The 19,691-nt window shown below is 39.3% G+C and overlaps 1 protein-coding gene across 1 annotated transcript in view; it reads left to right on the forward strand.

Annotated features, from left to right (window-relative positions):
• LOC135084058 (uncharacterized) overlaps positions 1–19,691 on the forward strand; it is an 86,990-nt gene that overhangs the window by 47,246 nt on the left and 20,053 nt on the right. The window contains exons 3-6 of the mRNA XM_063978801.1: positions 13,896–14,007; positions 15,392–15,522; positions 16,074–16,166; positions 17,152–17,341. Coding sequence (XP_063834871.1) covers positions 13,896–14,007; positions 15,392–15,522; positions 16,074–16,166; positions 17,152–17,341 — 526 coding nt within the window. The remainder of the gene's footprint in view (positions 1–13,895; positions 14,008–15,391; positions 15,523–16,073; positions 16,167–17,151; positions 17,342–19,691) is intronic.

A 19,691-nucleotide genomic window follows, 5' to 3' on the forward strand; every position in this document is an offset into this window, starting at 1 on the left:
CATCCAGGCACCTCCCGCGACCCTCACCAGATCGTCGGTCCACCTAGTGGGAGGCCTGCCCACGCTACGTCTTCCGGCTCGTGGTCGCTACTCAAGAACTTTCCTGCCCCAGCGGCCATCAGCTCTACGAGCTATGTGCCCCGCCCATTGCCACTTGATTTTAGCGATTCTGCGGGCTATGTCAGTCACTCTAGTTCTCCTACGGATCTCCTCATTTCTGATTCGATCGTTGCTTAAATTAATATAAATAAATCAAAAGGTGTAATTACTGTACAAATAAATACAAATTGTAAAACAAGTATAAAAACTGCAATTTAATATCATCCCATTCATCGCGTTCCAGCAGCATTCCAGCTGAGTACCGAGTGACTGTAAAAGATTAAAAATAGTTATTTGCTGAGCTCTCAGTAAATACGAGGTCAGTCCCTAGGGCATAATCGTGGAATGAGTCTGAATAGGCTGTATGGACTAAATAGGCTTTAGTACGAACAATGGACGTAATATTACTGGACGTTTATCTATCTATACATATAAAATTCGTCCTTTGTGATGGTTCGTCAACGCACAGGTAAAACTACTAAAGCTGTATTAGGTTCACAAAATTAATGGATTTTGCAGTCAGTTTGAGTCATACATTCGATTTTTTTAACCAAAACGAGGAAGCTTTTGGCCTGCATCTCTTACCTGATGGTAAGTGATGATCAAGCCGAAGATGGAAGCGAGCTTCACCCCCCCCCCCCCCCCCCCCCTTTAACTTCGAACTCCTCTGATTAATTTCGTTCCGGGTCCAATGACAGTTTAACTTTCCCCCGGGACAAACTTGACCTTCATTGGTTGGGTTTTTTATAGCGGTCAAGCTGTAGATCCTGGCTACACAGGAGTTGCAGCGGTGGGAAAGAGAGGTGGGAATAGTCCCGTATCTTACCCCTTTCCTTCTACTTATCTTAACGCCTGACGACGACCGAAGTCGGTTAAAAATTAACTAAAGATAACCGTATCTTACTTTTTCCTTTCCCCAAAAGGAAAAGCATCCCATTAGCCGTCTCTACCACTGTAGAGCACTAGTCTCAGCTGTACGAGGTTCTAGCCAACTCTAGCGGGTAACGCGACGCAACGAGCATTTGACCTAATTTGAAGAAAACTAGAGGTAGATAATTTTACAGAAGTTTTAATGCATTTCATCTGCTTTTAAAATCTGAAAAAAATCTGCTTTTAAATTCGTGTTTTTTTGGTTATTTGATAAATTTCTCCAAAAAATGCCCCTATAACCGGTGGTTTTTATTACTTTGTATTATTCTCTATCGTATTACCTTCGTAAAACCAAAAATCGCATGTCTCTATCCCTATCACAACGTTTGCAATGATCGAAAAATCTGCTTTTTTTAAAAGCAGATTTATTTCAAAAAGTATAATTTTTTATTATATTTTGTTGGCATTTTTTGTGCATTTTATGTGTTTTTTTAGTATTGCCTGCTATTTAGCATTATTACTGTTTTTATTTTATCAGGATATACCGCTTAGTTTAAAAGTTATTACGTTTTCTTTACAATAAGTAATTGGAAGAAAAAAAAATCTATAAAAAATAAATCTCAAAAAAATTTTGACATCTTTTTTGTCGATAAAAATAGGTCTAGTTTCATCTATTTTCATATGTAAGTACACTTTAACGTGACTCACACTGTATATAACTCAAAGGTGACTGACTGACTGACATAGTGATCTATCAACGCACAGCTCAAACCACTGGACGGATCGGGCTGAAAGGCATGCAGGTAGATGTTATGACGTAGGCAGACACTAAGAAATGATTTTACGAAACTCTACCGGTGGTAAAACGGGATCCACGCGTACGAAGTCGCGGGCGGCTGCTAGTGGTACCTACACATAAGCAAAATCCATATGCTTCTGCTAACAACAGAGTGTAGGTTCCGTCTCTACAACACATCCGACACCCAGTTCGGGTGCGAACAAAAGGTTTCTCGGTACAAGCATGGCGCAGTTGACCCCATTCCACATGTGTGGGGAGTGTGAATTCTTTGTATGAGCAATGTTAGACGCTAAGCTTTTGGACTTGGTGCTAAAGCCCTGGCTTTAAGTTCATTTCAAATAGCTTAATAAATAATAGTTTTTTTTATGCATAACAAGGCAGATATTTGACCACAATTGCACCTGACGTTAAGTGGGATGCAGTCTAGGATGGTACATATCTGCCCTGTAAGTGCCTATTCAGTTTTAATATTTCAACGAAAATAATAATTGGTGGACTACCTCGATGCGGGTTGAACCTGGCTGCGGGCTGCGCAGAACCATTCATTATGAAAATCCGTGGGGGAGGCCTTTGTCCAGCAGTGGACGTCATTTGGCTGAAACGAACTAACGAATATAAATTACAAATCTTGAAACTCGGCCTTTACTGTGTTAGTTTTGGAGCTGCTTCCTCTCAGCACTCTACATTATTGTCCCTATTAACTAATAGTTTAAATGCAAAAATATTGGGACGTAAAGTTCTCTTTAAAATCCAACTGTAGAGATATATTGCAAGCTTGTTACGTAAATCGTTATAAATTATAGCATACTCGTATATGTTATTCTGATGTTTTATACAATAATACTGTAAAGTTACATCAAAATGTGTTCATTAGTTTTTGCGTGAAATAGTAACAAATATGTCACATCCAGACATCCATACAAACTTTCGCATTTATAATATTAAGTATGATCTTTTTTGGAAAATAATCCTAATTGATGTCTTCTCGAAATATTCATTTATTTTAAAGTCATTCACTCCTGAAATATCGTATCAATACAGAGCAGTATTATTGACCTATAAAACACTAATTTCCTTATAAATATTAAAAGAAACGTGCGAAACACTCGCCCCTTTTTCTGCAATCGGCTAAACACACAGCGCACGCCAACCGATGCCATCTTCACGCTGGCTGCCCATGTTCGCTTTATTGGCTACAAGAAGAAAAACAGCAAAAACAGCGGGTTTTGAACAGCTTTATAATTAAGTGTGGAGTAATCAAGTTACTTATTGCTATGTTAAGTCGGTCTATGGGAATAAATAATAGGGTACTTTTATGAATTTACTAGCTTTTGCCCGTGGACTCGTTCGTATTCAAAGTCAAAGTCAAAATTTCTTTAATTGTATTAGACTATTTAAATAGAAAACGTCAAATATACAAATCAAATATTTTGCTCTTAAGGAGCCTCTACATCTAAATATATAAAACTCAAAGGTGACTGACTGACTGACTGACTGACATAGTGATCTATCAACGCACAGCCCAAACCACTGGACGGATCGGGCTGAAATTTGGCGTGCAGGTAGATGTTATGATGTAGGCATCCGCTAAGAAAGGATTTTACGAAACTCCACCCCTAAGGGGGTAAAACGGGATCCACGCGTACGAAGTCGCGGGCGGCCGCTAGTGTATCATAATCTTTTTACCCTACCAGCGTTTCGAGACCAACATTTGGCAAGTGCTGAGAAGAAGCGCCACAACAAACTCAGTCACCACTACATTTAAACTAAGAGCAATAGGAGTCAAACGTGACATTTACTATGTAGTAAATGATTAGGTAGCTTGACGTAGTCACAACAAGCAGTTAACTGTACTACCACAGGTACTACTAGTAAAATATCGCTTTAGAGCTCGGGTCCTAATACCACAGAATATAATAGTAGCAACTAATACCTTCAACTTCAAACGTAATAACATTCTTTATAAATCCTACAATTTGTTATAGACTTACTTCTGAATTCAAGCCACAAATTAATGTAAGATATCATTTCTTAGGGAGTTAGATCAGCTCCTACATACGACTATTTCCAATTCATCTTGATTGTTTATCAGTAACGGTGTTAAGATAAGTTAGATAACTAAACCAGATTAAGTACGAATCTCGAAATATATTGATGCGCATTTTTCACTATATTTTAGTAACAGCGGCACATGAAGTTAAACATCGAGTTAATTTATGTAGAGTTGCAATAGTTATTTTTAACAAAAATGTAGCCTGAAGTGTTACCATAGCTATACTAAATAGATTACCTATACTTACGCCCGTATTCACAATTTACAAACACTACTATGAGGTCTCACAGTGCGCGTGGCCGCACAGGGTGACACACGAACCAATCACAGAGCTCTATTCAACGATGTGCGTCCGATTTGCTGCTCCACTTAAGCAAGCATCGTTTGTGAATACTGCGTCCGATCGTTTGTGAATACGAGCGTTAGACTGGTCTGGTCGCACCACCTTTTTATTCTCTAAGTTACTTTAATTATAACAAACTTCAAAAATCTGTTAAAATCCATACAAAAAAATACCTGTTATCGTTCTAGTTACGGTTAAAGTTAGGTGATGCAACTCAGCCTAATAATCTAGACACTGTTATGCAAGTCCTAGCATTCAGCTTAGGTAGACCTAATTAGTCAATAAATTATACTAATTGTGCCATTCTGCGCTCACTAGAGAGGAACCGGTCACGCGATACTTTAGTACCTAGTAATCGCTAACTGAATCACTAATAACGCTGTCACAGCTGATACGAGTGATTTTAATGGGAAATTAGCGATTTCGATTGCTTTGTCTGGATTGGATACAGTTTAATCTACAATTTGAATACTCATTGAGATATTATATTCAGTACAATCAATATTTAAATCATCATTTTTCATCATCATCATCAGGCCAGGCAGGAAGAACCTTAACTTTAAACTCCTCCTAAAGTAAAAGTCAAAGTCAAAATTTCTTTATTATTGTATCGACTATTAAAAAGTTCTTACAAATCTACCTATGTCATCATCATCATCATTTCAGCCATAGGACGTCCACTGCTGAACATAGGCCTCCCCCAATGTTCTCTATATTGATCGATTGGTAGCGGCCTGCGTCCAGCACTTCACCGCTACCTTTATGAAGTCGTCGGTCCCCATTGTGGGTGGACGTCTCACGCTGCGTTTTCCGGTACGCGGCCTCCATTCCAGAACCTTGCTGCCCCATCAGCCGTCAGTTCTGCGTACTATATCCTCCTATGTTCTTCTGATTAACTTCGTTGCGGGTCCAATGACAATTTAACTTTCCCCGGGACAAACTTGACCTTCACTGACTAGGTTTTTATTGGCGGTCTCAAACTCTACAAGCCTATTCAAAGGAATATAGTGTCCTTTGATGCTCCGTGGAAGAGTCCAAGGAGCATCAAAGGTCACTCACTCATCACATCATCACTATCTTTCCTTGATCCATCTAGTCCCTCCTCATCTTCTTCGTCTCGTCAGTCCATCGAACTGGAGTCAAGGATAATGTCTCCATCAGCCAATTTCTACGAATAATCACGTAATGCAAACTATATCGCGATGTGACGCACAAATAAACAAACGGAATAATTTGATACATTCCCAGAGCTATCTACCAAGTAAACAGACGTGGGGAATGGGGATGTATTATTGAATCGTTCGAATTCCCTAATAAAAGTATAAAAATACTCCGTGAATCTACACTGCTTATGAAATTGAAATTTATGAGTTCACATTTACTATGTACAGTCGACAGCACATCAGACCCCTTATCATTTTTGTTGCAAAATAGCCCGTATTGCAACCAGATAAGACCCTCCTGTGTTTAGCTTGATGTGCTGTCGTCCGTACCTACTACTTCTAGCCAAACAAACTTTTCTAGCTTTTAGTTTATTTACGTGAAACATAAATAAGTACAGAATTATTTCATTTACATTTTTGGTGGATTGCAATAAAGAGTATTGTTTTCTTCAGTTCGTTAGCCAAATGAACCCAAGGATTTCCACAACTACGACATAGTTATCATTTTATGAATTTTTAATTGATCAGTGATTTGTTATATCAACACTGACACAATTATGGTTCAAGAATACGTAAAATCAGCAGTAATTAAATTAAATCTCGTACGAGAAATGTTTTCGCACACAAGATGAGCATTGAATTCGAACGATTCCTGATTGAAACAAAACAACATCATTCGGAAAAATACATTCTGTATTCACGACAATCTTCCTTCAGTAAACACAAAATTGACGATACGAAAATAACTTCTATTTCCTATTGGTATTATTTATTTAGGGATACCGTTACTATGGACACCTGGGTCCCGTACCCTTATCATAAATGATGAGAGGCCTTTGAGAAGCGTATTTCTATTTTGTATAGTATCCAAACTATATTAAATCTACTAGGTACGTTTCTACGCCTAAACTATTTTATTTATTTATTTAATTAAAATGCAGTTAAAGTTTTAACCAGTTGGATAATGGACATTAACCCAAAATCAAACTCTTTTATTAAAAAAATCAATTAAATATAAATTGAATAGTTTTCCATTTGCTGTAAAATTATACTTCTACTAGCTAAATCAATCAATCAAATCAACTAGCTTTTGGCCGCGGCTTCGCCCGCGTTCTGTCACAGAATGTCTTTATCCAATAGCCTATGTTCATCACTATTTTTCAAATGGCCCAGTATTTTCAGAGCCTATTCACTACAAACAAATACAAACAAACAAACTAAAAAATCTTTCCTCTTGAAAATTTTATATTACTTACTCGTAAATGAGTGTAGTGTATTTTTTCGCTCAATGAACGTTATCGGTCTTTGAGCGTAACATGATACCCAAAATCAAAATCCATTGCAGTCTTCAAATGTAATTTAAAGAAGTTTTTTTTTCAATAACTAGATATCCGGTGTTTGAGTAGCTTTAAAGTAATGTAGATATTATTATTATTTTCTATCTGCTTCACACACACTCACACAAATACACTCATAGCACACAACACGCACCCATGCTCACCTAAGAGAGTACAATACGCCAGAAAAATCTAGGTATTTTTTGCAATAAAGAATAGATTTTATTTTATATTTTTAAGTGTTACATTTAGGTATGTAAAAGTTTATTAAAATGTTTAAGGTGAAATGCCAATTTTTATAGCGTCCCTCGTGACGCTCTTTTCAAAATGGTTCCTACAGAATACCAGCATCATGTTCTTTATGGAACATGATACAAGCTGAGTAGGAGCCATTTTGGTTCAATAATTTATTTATAATTATTATTCAAATTGTGTTAATTACGTTTGAACCAAATAAACAATTTTTCTTTCTTTCTTCTTTCAAATAGTTAGACAATAGAGTTCGCAAATAGGTCATGCCTTGCAGTCAAGTGGAGACAAGTGACCTGATAAGTTACATGAAATATCACAGCTGAAAATATTGGTGCCAGTCTACCTAATATTACTGGCTAGGTAGTAACGGATCATTGCGGCGTGGAAGACCCGTGAAACGTACCCTAATATACTTAGTAGGGATGGGGTGTGATTTGGAGTTATCGATATTTAATACTAGCTTTTGCTCGCGACTTCGCCCGTGTATTTCGTAACGGCTATATTGTGCTATTCTGATGTTAGTGTAGATATAATGTTCTGACCCGCAGGGTAGCTATGCAATTTCATGCACTTTTTCTTCAGAGAAAAAATTAAAAATAACATTGTAAAGTTTCATCAAAATCCATTAAATGGGTTTTGAGTGGAAAATTAACGAGCATTTTATCCGTCATCATAAATTCTCGCGTTAGAAAACAATCAAACAAAACAAAAACATTTTCAAAGTTACTTTATGAGAGAAATAAAAATTATTTCAACCAAACCAACATTTCATCGCTGTATTTAAATCCAAAAAATACTAAAAAAATCCTACACCACTTATATCCCTTTCACCTTTTCAATATTCCCATCGATGCGCTCAGAGATAATCCGATTTGCATTGAAAAGCGCCACCAAGTGGCAATTTCGCGAAAAAAAGTAGGACAACCGGACCAACCTACATCGTGTGTTACTAGGGTAACCAGGCGTTCGGATTTTCCAAAACAAAGTTGGCACTTGCCCCAATTTTCGGGCGATTAAAATTTTCCGGTAAATACCTAAATACAGGGTGACTTTGCAATCAGTATCCAAATTTTTAGGAGCGACTCAGAATCAGTAACCTATCGATTTAAGTAAAGAAAATTTATTAATTATTTTTATATCCTCTGCGCGCGGTTTCAAAACTGGCACACGTGGATAATTAGCTTCCCTTATAGAAAAATGCGTACACACAATTAACTACATACAAAGCTTAGTAGACATAATGGTACATGAAAATAAGCCTTTAAAAATTAAGATATTATGGGCACTGCAAATTAGGTTTTCAATATTTTTTTTCGCGAAAAATACGACGATATTTAAATTGTTCTGTAGAGCTTATTAAAAAATGTTGGATACTGATTACAAAATCACCCTGTATAAATTCGATTTGGGTTCTATCATAACTTCGCTAGTCTCAAAATTAATGTTGTTACTTAAAGCACTTAAAGGCATTAATTATGATTAAATATAATTTAAGACGACTTGGCCCAAGAGTGTCAGTTCGAGGCTCAGTATAATTCGATCGCGTCAATCACTGGACTAAGTATTGTCGTGAACTTACTCCTTCTACCTATCACAAGAAGTTATTTTAGTTAGGCCGGATGGGTTAGCGGGAATATTAGTAATTTATGAACTGTGATATTTTAATATTTATTACAGATGAAACTAAAATAGGAGTTATGTAACTTTACCAAATCGATTGAATCGATAATTTAATACTTTCTTTTCAATAAAGTGTCAGTAGGTAATTTTTAATCCAATTAATACTGATGAGGCTACAGTGCTTACTGAAAACACCTTCTACACTCAGAAACGAACTTTCAATACAACAAGACTGACTTTTTTATTACAGTTTAAAATAATTGTTTCTTCAAATATAATAGTTTTTTATTGTTTTTCATAATTTCTAATAAAAAATATTATTGTGCATGCCAAAAAACGGTTGACTGCAGGCAATTCGACTTGCTGTTACCAATGCATTCTGACAATCCCCGCTTGACGTGTCTGTACATCAGTAATTAAATAAAAGTAATTCAGTTATTTATTTTTAATGCGTAATAGATATAAAACACTTTCATGCTCTTCAACTTGATTAATTGGCTTGTTAACAGAAAGAAAGATACCGACTGATTTAGCGACGCAATAAAGAATGCTTCTGCGTAGATTTGTGGGCTTTTTGAAGGAATGATTCATTTTAATCATTTTAACAATCCACGGATGATTTCAGTTGATGTTTGCGTCATCGGTAGAGAGCTGAAGTTTAAGGGGATAACCTTGTAATATTACAAAGATGTCACCTAGATTTCGGGCTAGAGCATGACTTGAATCAATTTAATATTTTTCAACTCAAATGTTTCATATGTTTAACATTTCCTGAACATTAGCCTACTCTTGTTATTGTTGTTGATTCGAACATTTTCTACGCCTAACCCAGACTAATTAGAAACATACATATTTACTAACTGACCCGGCGAATTTCGTACCGCCTATGTTCATCAAAAATAACGTACGATTCTAATGGTGAAAGAACTTTTCAAATCCATCCAGTAGTTTCTTAGCCTATTCAATAACAGTCAAATCTTTCCTCCTTATAATATTTGTTTGTGTAGATTATTTAGTACTATTGTAGAACATGACCGTCCTAGAATAATAAATCCAAAGAATAGCTCAACATCCTAAATCTAGTACGTAGCAAATTTAATGCAAACTTTTTACAAAGATTGCGCGTCTCGCCAGCGATTACTCAACAAAGCTGACGTCACCCGAAGGTTGCAAAAAGACTTGTCACGGCTATCTATGCGTTATTAAACTCGTGTTTTACGGAGCCATTTTGTGCGCAGTCGTGCATTTTGGCTGCTCGAAATACCAAATATTCTGTCTTGGATAAAAACACGCACTGAAACGCTATTTTCGTTTCCTATGTAAATGGTACCTACGTTTTGACGTTTTTCTCATTCTACGTCTTTATTTGCATTCAATTCCTGTATTTAGTATCTTTATGTAATCTTCATGCTAAGGCTGAGTTGCACCACCTAACTTTGACCATAACTATAACGATAACCGGTGTTTTTGTATGGAGTTTGACAGATTTTTGACGTTTGTAAAAGTTAAAGTAAGATGGTGCAACCCAGCCTTAGTAGTCTTTCACCATTATGACAATGTCTACGACAGTTTTTTTTATCTCGAGTAATACCAGGACGAGGTGTTGTTATTAATCTTAAATTAATGTCGTAACTACAAAGATACTGACGAGAATACTTAATATAATAAAAAACATGCACTCTAATTGAGAACCTCCTCCTTTTTTTGAAGTCGGTTAAAAATATAAATAAATAAATAACTAAATGTCCTTAAACAATTTACACTCCGCCTCTAGTCCCAAACTAAGCAAAGCTATGGGTATAAATTGCGTTAATAGTTAAATATTTAATGAAAATTGTATCTCTTTAATCTCAAAAATAAAATCTATTATCTATTAAAACAGGCTTCGTTTAAACCTACTAAAATATTTAAGCAGAGTAGATATAATTAATCCTACGTAAGGCTCTCATAAATATTGTAGACTTAGCGCGAGCAAACAAAAGTAAGCCAGATTTATTGAGCTTAAAACCTTAATTGTAAATAAACAATAGAAGGCATGTGAAAAGAAAAAAGGCGGTGAGATTCAGGAAACTTTGGTTGTATTTAGCCATAAACGTGTAATGTAAAAGGTTTTCGAAGATAAGTGTTTTGGAAGTATATCGTTTTATGTACAAATTTACATAATAGAAAGAGTTACCACAAGCTTCCAGCCAACTTTTTCAACATGCCTTTGGACGTGAGAAATACGAAAATTAATAAAATGGAATAGAGTGATCTCTAGAGTTGTTGACTCATCATCATCATCATATACGTCAGCCACAGGACGTCCACTGCTGAACATAGGCCTCCCCCAGAGTTGTTGTATTGACTAATAGATAGGAATTTCGCCTGTAGATAATTTAACTATCTGTTAGTAATAAAATTTCAAGCTATAAATGGATTAAAATCGTACACATCTTCTGTTTAGAACAACTTAGACATAATGTAGCAAAACGATTCAATTGTAAGCAATTCTCCTTTTTATATCATCAAAATACAAGACAACTGAGTTATCGAAGTTCTCTGAATTTTTTTTTACTCTACTACATACTACTAACTCTCATTTCAAAAACTAATAATATTTTAATTTTTCCTCATTTTTTCTAGAACAAGCCACTCCATGGTCACCCTACTAATCTAGTTCCGTGCACAGAATAATTGACGAGTATGTCGATTTAATGGCGACCACGTGCTCCGAATGTTTATATTTGTCTCTGGCCCAATCGATATTTATAGACTGTGAAATGTTTTCACTGACTTTTAATATCTTTTGAACCATTTGATACAAACCAGTTCGCAAAAATATTTAGCTGCACGTAAAAAATATGTTGACATTGGATGACAGAGGAGCTGTAAACTAGTTCTAATATCATGTAATGTAATATTAGTATTTATAAATTCTTGTAACCAATTTTTATAGAAAATCTCTTTTGACTCCTATAATATAAAATCGAATATTAAATACATAGTTTTTATAATCGATAAACTATAAAAGCTTTATGGGTTGTCAAAGTCTTCTAACCGATTATTCCAACTACTATGATGTTAGGCAAATGTGTTAATTCATCATTCATCATCATTTCAGCAATAGGACGTCCACTGCTGAACATAGGCCTCCCCCAATGCTTTCCATGTTGATCGATTGGTAGCGGCCTGCGTCCAGCGCTTCCCTGCTACCTTTACGATGTCGTCGGTCCACCTTGTAGGACGGACAATGTGTTAATTATTTTGATGTTTTAAGAATGTTGCTGTTTATTTACTTTATAAATAAAATAAAATAAGAAAATACCGAAAGAAATTATCTAGTAAACACATACAACAACCAATACAGGAACACATTTCTTCTACAAAGAACCGTTTAACAAAACCCAGACACGAAACCTCGTATTCGACGCTATAAATCGTTTTCCCAATCGTTCATTCATCTCAGTCGAGTTTATCGATAAATCACTGTTTCCCATCCCTAGCGTGTCGAACCTAATCGTTTACAAGCCAATATCGATGTCGCCACCCAGTCGGCTGGAAAGATATCCCGCAAACTACCCTCGTATTTCGGGCTTATACCCGTAATATTTAGTCCCAGATTTGTGTACAGTTGACAGCACTTCAGCTTAAATTTTGGTGCAAAATCGCACTATTTCAAGTTGTACACAAGAGGCCACAGTTTTTGCTTGACGTGACATCGTGGTCACGTTCGTTCGTTTCAGCCGAAAGACGTCCACTGCTGGACAAAGGCCTCCCACAAGGATTTATACAAAGACCGGTTCTGCGCCGCTCGCATCCAGGCACCTCCCGCGACATTCACCACCTAGTGGGGGGCCTGCCCACGCTACGTCTTCCAGCTCGTGGTCGCCACTCAGAACTTTCCTGCCCCAGCGGCCATCAGCTCTACGAGCTATGTGCCCCGCCCACTGCCACTTTATTTTAGATATTCTGTGGGTTATGTCAGTCACTCTGGTTCTCCTACGGATCTCCTCATTTCTGATTCGATCACGCAGGGAAACTCCGAGCATAGCACGCTCCGAGTATAGTCACACGATTCTGAAACTTCAAGAGGCAAAAATCAAAAACTTACAACCCACTGTTGATAGTAGCGCCCTCCTGTAAATGTCATAATTATATTATGGATGTCCAACGTGGCAAAAAATTGGCATTAATAATCCAGTATAGATAGTAGCGCCCTTCTGACAATGTCATAGCTGGAACGGTTCATTGATGGACATCTATACAATACAGGTCGGTTTATTGATGGCCTAATAAATTAATTGTTAAGACCGCAAAGGTACGACTAAACTCCTTGGCCGCTCACCTGGCCGGCGAGAAACTTCTTTTTATTTTTTTGTTCTATCGATTGTCACTTATTTTTCTGCACTTAAATTTTCTGCTGAACAATAGCTTGAACTAAACCAATCTCTTCTTTGCCCTAGCACTTGTGTTATGTGATTTTTTAAACAATTAATTCAATTTTCATATTTACACCATAAAAGCCAAAAAGACAAAATAAATCTCTCGTAGTGTCGGTGACGTACCTATTTCGTTCACGTTTCACGTTGTCTGACCGTTAAATATAATTTTAATTACTGGTAAAAACAATGAAAAGTGTTTGTCATTACTAATTGCTTAATTTTGTCGTTCCAAGAATGGTTCCAAGTTTATTTCCAACCTTGACACATACTTCAAACTACTGGTCAAAGTTTAGTTGTGAGGTTTTTCCAATCATTGTAAGAAATAAGTGGAACAAACTTTACATACGGGTAGATATGTACCACATACTTTTATAGTATTATCGTACGAATCTTGCTAAGCGAAAATAGATTTCTCAACACATAAAAAGCATTAGAGCAATTTGTATTTCTACGTTTGCTTCTCTGAGGTAATCCCGATCAAGATGGATAAGAAAAGTGTGTAGGTATAATAATATTGTAGTTTCTGAAATGAAATAAACATGTATCTTTATTTAAGTTTCACCCAAGACATGAAAAAGGAAAGCCCGTAGAGTCCTTCTTTTTACAATGTCCCCTTTATCTTTTCTGCCCTTACCAGCAGTGCAGCGTTTCGAAGCAAACATTAAAGTCGCTCCCGCTGTCTGTGCGCTTAGATCTTAAACTACGCAACGGATTTTAATCCAGTTTTCAGCAATAGATAAAGTGAATGTTTAATGTATTAATACATAGCACCTGTGCGAAGCCGGGGCGGATGGCTAGTTATGACATAACAACGTGATAAACACAACAAGTTTATAGCATTAGTGTAATTAACAACTCAAAATGTATGTCAATGATTGTAGACTCAAGTAAGTACCCAAATATATCCTCCTAACATCAAGTCTGTTTTGTTACAGCTGCACTCGGAGTACCGCAGCACATACAGATGGCACGAGTACAAGGAGCAGCAGCAGGGCGTGATGAAGCAGCCGGCGCCCACGCCACCCAACGTGCTGCCTCTCACCAGGGGTGAGTGATACGTGATACACGACCTTGACGTCTCGTGGTCCGGCGATAGAGACCGCAACAGTTGTCGCGAGTACAAGGAGCAGCAGCAGGCAACGTGCTGCCTCTCACCAGGGGTGAGTGATACGTGATACACGACCTTGACATCTCCGTAGCTCGGGAGACCGCAGCACAGATGGCACGATTACAAGGAGCAGTAGCCGGCGCCCACGCCGCCCAACGTGCTGCCTCTCACCAGGAGTGAGTGATACAGGAGCATGGACGCTTCTGTAGCCCGGCGGGAGAGACCGCAGCACAGATGGCACGAGTACAAGGAGCAGCAGCAGGGCGTGATGAAGCAGCCGGCGCCCACGCCGCCCAACGCGCTGCTTCTCACCAGGGGTGAGTGATACAGGAGTACAGGACCATGGACGCTTCAATACCCCGGTGGTAGAGACCGCAGCATAGATGGCACGAGTACAAGGAGCAGCAGCAGGGCGTGATGAAGCAGCCGGCGCCGACGCCGCCCAACGTGCTGCCTCTCACCAGGGGTAAATGATACACGACCATAGCTGCTTCATTAGCCCGGCAGTAGAGACCACAGAACAGATGGTACGCAGTAGGGCGTCTGCCGCTCACCAGAGGTAAGTGATACAGGATGGACGCCTCCGTGGCCAGTAGTAGAGACCGAAGCACAGATGGCACGAGTACAAGGAGCAGCAGCAGGGCGTGATGAAGCAGCCGGCACCCACGCCGCCCAACGTGCTGCCTCTCACCAGGGGTGAGTGATACGTGATACACGACCTTGATATCTCCGTAGCTTGGGAGACCGAAGCACAGATGGCACGAGTACAAGGAGCAGTAGCCGGCGCCCACGCCGCCCAACGTGCTGCCTCTCACCAGGGGTGAGTGATACGTGATACACGACCTTGACGTCACGTGGTCCGGCGATAGAGACCGCAACAGTTGTCGCGAGTACAAGGAGCAGCAGCAGGCAACGTGCTGCCTCTCACCAGGGGTGAGTGATACAGGACCATGGTCTTCTCTGCTCTTAAGAGAGATACAATTTGGAGAGCCAAAATCATCAGTACATGGACGTCTCCTTGGCAAGAGAGACTCTCGATTTAGGTTTGATTCGAAGGTGGAACACCCATTGTATGAATTTAGATGGCTATCTAGTCTCCTACGTACTGGGTTAGTGTGTCAGAGGTCGCGAATACAATGTCCGCACAGTATCTGGATATTTTTAACCAAATTACATTGCTCATTGTCATAATTAAAGTCCTATTACCAATTTTATTAACTGATAATCGCACGCACCTGAATGTCACTTGTGGTATTTCTCTTTCGACGCCCATAATGGCAAATCTTGCAACAGGAATACGCACTAAAAGCTGCATGTTTCCAGGTCCCATGGAGCCGGCGATGCCCCGGCGCAAGAAGTACCCCGGCGTGGCGTACAAGACCAACGAGCTGTTCGACCCGGCGCCCGCCGACGACATCCGCCCGCAGCAGACCTCCGCCTTCGATAGAGCCAGGGTGAGGCCACAGCTCTTTATTCACTGGTCATCTTTGTAGTGTGGGACAGGGCGGGTCTAGTACAAGAGGTCCATGGGTCCAATATCCGCCCGCAGCAAACCTCCGCCTTCGATAGGGCCAGGGTGAAATGACAGCTCTTCCATCACTGGTAACCTGGTCTGAATCTGAAATAGAGTGTGGGTCTATTAAAGTTAAGGTGAGCCTCATTATCACTGAACCAGAGTAAGGAGATAGCTTTTAAGTCTCAGAAATAGGGTCTCTCTCTATCTTTAGTGTGTGATTTATGTCGGTCGCTCGTGTTAACGAAATACGAATCAGTCATGATCATTATTTAGTCTGCAGAAAGACCACGGTCCTCAGAGGCAAATTGATTGATTGATTTGGGCATACACTCTCCCACGCTGGTCAGACGAGTTGGGGATGTTCATATTTAAAACGTCTAGAAGCGAGCAGCGTTGGATAGGTTTTTGTAAAATCCTCGAGCTCTCTGTGCAGCAATGCAATTATTTTGAGTTGAAACTCTTGAAACTTACGAAATGTGTTTGTTCCAGAGCGCTCAAAGGAACGATGCTGACAGGGCAGGCCGGCGCAGCAAGTCTGAAGGTCCTCGCCAACCGCGGTGGACGGACACCGTCGAACCAAAGGTAATTTAGTTCTCAACAACTTTACCTAACAAAACTATTGTGTGTGTATTGACTGTGTGTACAAAAGGTTATTTATCGCAGTCAAAAACCTTGCTAGAAACCTTTATTCCTATCTGGAATGTTCTTGGATTGCATTTTACCTGATAAAAAGAAAGTTCAAAATTCTTACTCACAGGAACTACATCCAAGTTCAGAAACATAATAAAGGCTGTTAACATTGCATAAAATAGATTAAAATTATTTTCTCTTTACAAAGAATACAAAAAGTTTTGGGTACAATTTGAGAGAGTACAAGATAAAACCTTGCAAGAGACTGGTGTCTAAACTAGGGTAATCCCTGTGTAAATAATACCCGAGGGCTTAGTGTGAATTTATATCAAACGTCGTCACTAGCGAGCGCGTAAAAAAACATATGAAATATTAATTCTTGAAAGTTTCCGCTAGCGTTGTACAATCCGTCATACTTTTTTACGCAGTCGATGTCGACTGACATCGAATGCGTTTGACGTAAACTCACACTACGCCCCCAGACTATACAGATAAATGTCACACCTAGGTAATAACTACCATCATAATCACACCTTAAACAAGCCCTACCCCCAGTCCTGGATCTGTCAATAGGCCATATAGGCCGCGGCCCAGGGGCGGCAGATTTCAGATGACGCTTACTCGATTTCAGAAGATAAAAGTTAAATAAAGATCCAACCCCACCCTAGCCTAGGGGTGGCAAAACTGTAAATCCGCCACTGCCTAAAGCCTGGTCCGTGAGCACGTAGAATTTTGTCCAATGACTCCAAGCTACCCATCCTTATCGCTCGCGCGTAATTATGTTGCTGTCGCGCTCGCACACTCACTGCAGACGCCCGTCGCACAGTCGCAACAGCAATATAATTACTCGCGGGCGACAAGGATGGGTAGCTTGGGGTCATTGGACAAAATTCTACGTGCTCACGGACCAGGCTTTACCACCGATCAACCTTTTCAGCAACACCAAACTGATCCTCTCATCGATCCCCAGGGCTCCACAGCCCTCGGCGACGTGGTGGCAGCGAAGGAGCCCGAGGTGGTGAGCACGGAGTACAGCCAGCAGTTCGCCTGGCCCAAGGACACCACGGATTCTGCCCCTCGGAAGAGCATCTCCATGGGAGCGCTGAAGAAGGCCGCCGTGGCTGAAGGTATACTAGCTTCCACTCCTATACTAACTTTAGTATCTTGTGTTTATAATCAGGTTATTAAATCTCCAATGAAGTAAGAATATACAAATACCTTAGCCCCTATGTTCATTATCAGGTCATGAAGTCTTCAATGCAGTAGGACGACCCTTTCTAATTTAGAGTAGAGGCAAATTAAGGATTTGGCCTACAACTCCCACGCAGGCTATAGTCTGGTCTGCGAGCACGTAGAATTTTGTCAAATGACCCCAAGCTACCCGTCCTTATCGCTCGCGCGTTATGAGGGCTATCGTTTTAGCGCTTACCAGTTGGCGCCACTGTAGAGTAAGGTCCTGTCACTTGCTAGTAGCGAAGACAGTGGCGCCAACTGGTGAGCGCTAAAGTGGTAGGAGGACTATCGCATTTGCACTCATCAAGATGGCGCCACTGTAGAGTAAGGTCCTGTCAATCGCCAGGGGTGCCAACTGTTAAGTATAAAAACGATAGCCCTCATTATATTGCTGTCGCGACTGTGCGACGGGTGCCCGCAATGAGTGTGCGAGCGCGACAGCAAGATAATTACGCGCGAGCGATAAGGATGGGTAGCTTGGGGTCATTGGACAAAATTCTACGTGCTCACAGACCGGGCTTTAGACGGGTTGGGGAGGCTTGATGATTACATGTTTCTTTCTTAGTCGCCTCTTACGACATCCCAGTCCTCTACGTTATTGAAGGAACCAGAATTTATGAGGTCAAGTTGATCCTGAATCCAGGTTTCAATGAGTTGTAGCTGTAAGAATATGGGCTCTTTCCAGGTCAATTACACATCTTAAGTATAACCACTTCTTTGGGCCAACTTATCGGCTAAGGAAATGGCGGAAAATACTCAATCATATAACATAGGTATAGATTCATAAATAAGCAACATAAACTAGAATCTGGGATTTCGAGTTTAAATAATTGCGTCATCACATTAATATTTTGTCCCCCACGGGGTTCGAACCGCTACTACAGCTATTGTTCTACTTGATTATGCAAATTACGCAGCTACACTTTACTCATGACAAAGCCACAATTTAATTAGATCACGTGAGGAATTGTGTTTTAATTGTAAATCTAAATACAATTTTTCACTTTAAGGCAAACCTCCGATTCCAAAAAAAGTCCATAAATTACAAACCGCTTAGCATAACGAACCAGCTACAATTCACCGCTATTGTATAATTTGGGATGCACAAACTACCCACAGACAATCCAAACTTAATGCCGGCGCCGGGAGCCCGGATGGCAACTTTATGCCATACATAAAACATAGGCCAATCCACCAAACTTTATCCGGCTGAAAAATTATAGTGCTGCCTGTAAACTACATGTCGATAATACTTTATTGCCATTTACGTAGGAAGGCAAACATAAAGTAATAAACATCGATAATATTCTCCATGCATGCTAAACTCATTAAACTTTATCTATATCTCTTACAGAATATAAAAAAAGGTATTGGTTTGTAATGTAGATTTTAATAACTATCTAACGCAGTTTGAGTATCTAATATTACAAATCGAATAAAATGCAAATGAAAACAAATTAAACTATAAAATGGTAATCTTTATTCACATAGTTATTCGATTTATCAATCTATATATAAAAGAAAGTCGTGTTAGTTACTCCACTTATAACTCAAGAACGGCTGAACCGATTTAGCTGAAAATTGTCAGGGAGGTAGTTTAGAGCCAGGAGAAGGACATAGGATACTTTTTATCCCGTTCGAAATTAAAAAAAAAAGTCTGCTTATTTATTGCCATTAAGGCGGAACAAAGTTCGCCGGGTCAGCTAGTATTTTATATATCGAAGAATTGGCTACACTAGAAGAGTTATAAACTCCCTGTGCGTAAATTCCAAAATGGTTGATTGCTTTATTTAATGTTTGCAGTTTTCAGTTCTCTAAATTTTTAGGGTTTTCTTTTAAAAATGGTGAACTAAGTAAATAAAAAAATCCTACATGACATTGTTTTACCGTCCATCTCCCAGAGATAATAAATTCCATTATATTAGGTATTATTTGTTGATAATTAGTTAAAGCTCCAATTCAGCTACAACTGATTTTGACAAAATAACTCGTTTTGTACACATCTGGAGTCTTTTATGCAGTAATAACTAACGGACATCAATTTAGGAAAGCGCATAACGACTATAATAGGTTAAACTATTCGTTTCAGCCAAATGACGTCCACTGCTGGACAAAGATCTCCCCCAAGGCTTTCCATAACGACCGCTGCACTGCCCGCATCCAGGTTCTTCCCGCGACCTTCACCAGATCGTGGGTCCACCTAGTAGGAGGCCTGTCCATGCTACGTCTTCCGGCTCATGGTTG

The sequence above is a fragment of the Ostrinia nubilalis genome, chromosome 25, assembly GCF_963855985.1.
Source record: "Ostrinia nubilalis chromosome 25, ilOstNubi1.1, whole genome shotgun sequence".
NCBI classification, from domain to species: Eukaryota; Metazoa; Arthropoda; class Insecta; order Lepidoptera; family Crambidae; genus Ostrinia; species Ostrinia nubilalis.